The sequence below is a fragment of the Electrophorus electricus genome, chromosome 24, assembly GCF_013358815.1.
Source record: "Electrophorus electricus isolate fEleEle1 chromosome 24, fEleEle1.pri, whole genome shotgun sequence".
In the NCBI taxonomy this organism is placed as follows: domain Eukaryota; kingdom Metazoa; phylum Chordata; class Actinopteri; order Gymnotiformes; family Gymnotidae; genus Electrophorus; species Electrophorus electricus.
In genome coordinates this window covers 5341299-5343698 of record NC_049558.1, presented here as the reverse complement: position 1 = coordinate 5343698, position 2400 = coordinate 5341299, and the positions used below count along the sequence as shown (strand labels likewise).

At 51.8% G+C, this 2400-nt stretch overlaps 1 protein-coding gene across 1 annotated transcript; it reads left to right on the top strand.

Moving 5' to 3' along the window:
• Positions 1-2400, top strand: LOC113570002 (amphoterin-induced protein 3). The gene is made up of 2 exons (XM_035522654.1): positions 1-260; positions 969-2400. The coding sequence occupies exons 1-2, from the start codon at positions 1-3 to the stop codon at positions 2398-2400; spliced, it is 1692 nt and encodes a 563-aa protein (XP_035378547.1).

Here is a 2400-nt window from a genome sequence, read left to right as displayed (position 1 = left end):
ATGCGCTGTGACAGCGACGAGGAGCCTCAGGCTCACTGTGACCAAGTTTCAGACAACAGCTGCCAACCACGAGGAGAGGCGGAGAGGCACGGAGTGGGAGTGGACGTAGAGATTTTGGAGTACATTATAAAGACAAATTCCCTCCCATCCCAAGCCAAGAGCCATCAAGACAGTTTAGGTGAGAAGATGGGCGACGAACTGTGGCGCATCAGGAAACTGTGGATGTTAAGGGGAAGAAAGCGAGACAGTAGGAACACAGAGTCAGGGACATGGACGGAAACGATGCCAGAAGGGTTTAAAACAATCAGTGAGAGAGAGAGAGAGAGGGAAGGAGGGAGAGAGAGAGCGGAGAGAGAGAGCAAGCGAGCAAGCAAATCAGGACTTTTCACTTGGAGTAAGCAGGAGAGGGACAGAGCTGCATTGTGAATAGGTAAAGAAAGGGAAGAGAGCATCAGAAATCACAATCCACAGTCTGTTTAAGGGTAGGGGACATTGGAAATCAAGAACAACTTCCCTGTTGATTACTCTGGACTACGCCTGGAAAATAGAACTATTAAAGGAATTACAATTTAGAATTGGAGTTATAAATTGTTGGATCAAGGCATTTTTCTTAGAACATTAAGTGGATTCTGAAGAAATATAACAATATGGAAAAGGAAAACATCTTGCACAAGTGAGTGTTCTAAACTGTCTATTCACAATCTTGTAATTCAAAAATCTGTTTGAAATTCACTCTAATAATGCTGTGTATAGTGCAAGATTATTTATACTAATCTAATCTTAACTTCATAAATATTGTTTTTGCTGTTTTTAATATTTTAAAATATTAAAATATTAATATTACAACAATCCACAAAATCGCGTCAAAAAACACAGTTGAAAAAGTACATTTGTGTGTAAAATAATTTCTTCAGGATTGGGTCTCTCCGCTTGTGGTGACTCTGTTGCATCTGATTCTTCACCAGCAGAATGGCGTGCATGGCTTGGTTAGCTCTGACCTCTGTGTCTGTCCTCTGGCTCCGCTTCTCGGAGGCTAGCTGTCCCCTGGGCTGCCTGTGCGTCTCTGACATAGTGGACTGTGGCTCGCTTGGCATGGACAAATTTCCTCCTCTCCTACCTCCTTCCATTTCTGTCCTGGATCTCAGCTATAATCAGCTCACATGGCTGGCGCCGGGCACTTTCCACGGCCTACCCAGGCTGGACGTCCTGCGGCTGTCCCACAACCGGATATCTCTGCTCAGCCCTGCGGCCTTCCACAATGCCAGCGTCCTGCGCCACCTGGACCTCTCGTCCAACAGGCTGCAAGTGGTGGCAATGCATCCCTTCCGAGACCTGCTGGGACTGGAGGAGCTGCTTCTCTATAACAACCGTATCGGCCTCGTGGAGAGCAATGCCCTGTCGGGGCTGGGAAGACTCCGGAAGGTCTACCTGAGTCTCAACCGACTCACGGACTTTCCCTTCTTCTCCATCCGCAAACACAGCCATCCCCAGCTGGTTGTTCTGGACCTCTCCTCCAACCGCATGTCCGGACTGCCTCTAGATGATGTGGTGCTGTTGCCCATAGCTGCGCAGAGGGGCTTGTTCATTCACAATAATGGCCTGATGTGCGATTGCTCCATGTACCGCCTGTTCTGGCACTGGGAGTACGAGGGTTACGAGGCTGTCCGAAACTTCAAGGACAGCTACTCGTGCCGGACGAGCGGAGAACCCTCTGTCTCCATACGTTTCCTGCGCAGCCCTCGGTTCTTCGAGAACTGCACTGTTGAGAAGACGATCTCGCTCATCTCCCCAAAGGCCGATGTGACGGCGTACGAAGGGGAGCGGGTCCTGCTGGACTGCACGGGTGCCCTCAGTGGCACGGCCCTCTCCTACTTCTGGGTCGTTCCGCGAGAGCACAACTCGACCCAGCTGACCCAAAACAGGACCGTCCGGTTGAACCACGACGGCAGCCTGGAGATCCCAGCCGTCCGGTCCGCAGACTCCGGAATCTACCGATGCGTGGCCACGGACGTGAGCAGGATGATTAACGAGTCTCGGGAAGTGAACCTGACTGTGGTTTCCCAGCGTGCCATGGTAGAACCCTTCAGCACAGGATACACCACCGTGCTGGGCTGTGCGGTCACTCTGCTGCTCATACTCATGTATCTCTACCTGACTCCGTGTCGCTGCGGCTGCTGCAAACCCGCGGCCCCCTTGCCCGCTGCCTCCGGTCTGGGCGAGGGCTGCCTGACTCTGCTGTCCGTCTTTGAAGCTCCAAGGATGGCAGAGGAGAAGCTGAAGGGAAGGGCCAGTGCCAACAGGCACGTGATGTTTCTCGAGCCTCTGGAGGATGATGGGAACAGACAGCGGACAGAGGCCTTTACGGCAGTCGACCCGGTCCAGCTAGCCAGGATTAAATAG

Excerpts from the sequence above, each read along its gene's own strand:
- LOC113570002 (XM_035522654.1), top strand. The coding sequence starts at position 1 with ATGCGCTGTGACAGCGACGAGGAGCCTCAGGCTCACTGTGACCAAGTT. Across the intron at positions 261-968 it reads CGAGACAGTAGGAACACAGA|AATGGCGTGCATGGCTTGGT; the intron begins GTCAGGGACATG and ends CTTCACCAGCAG.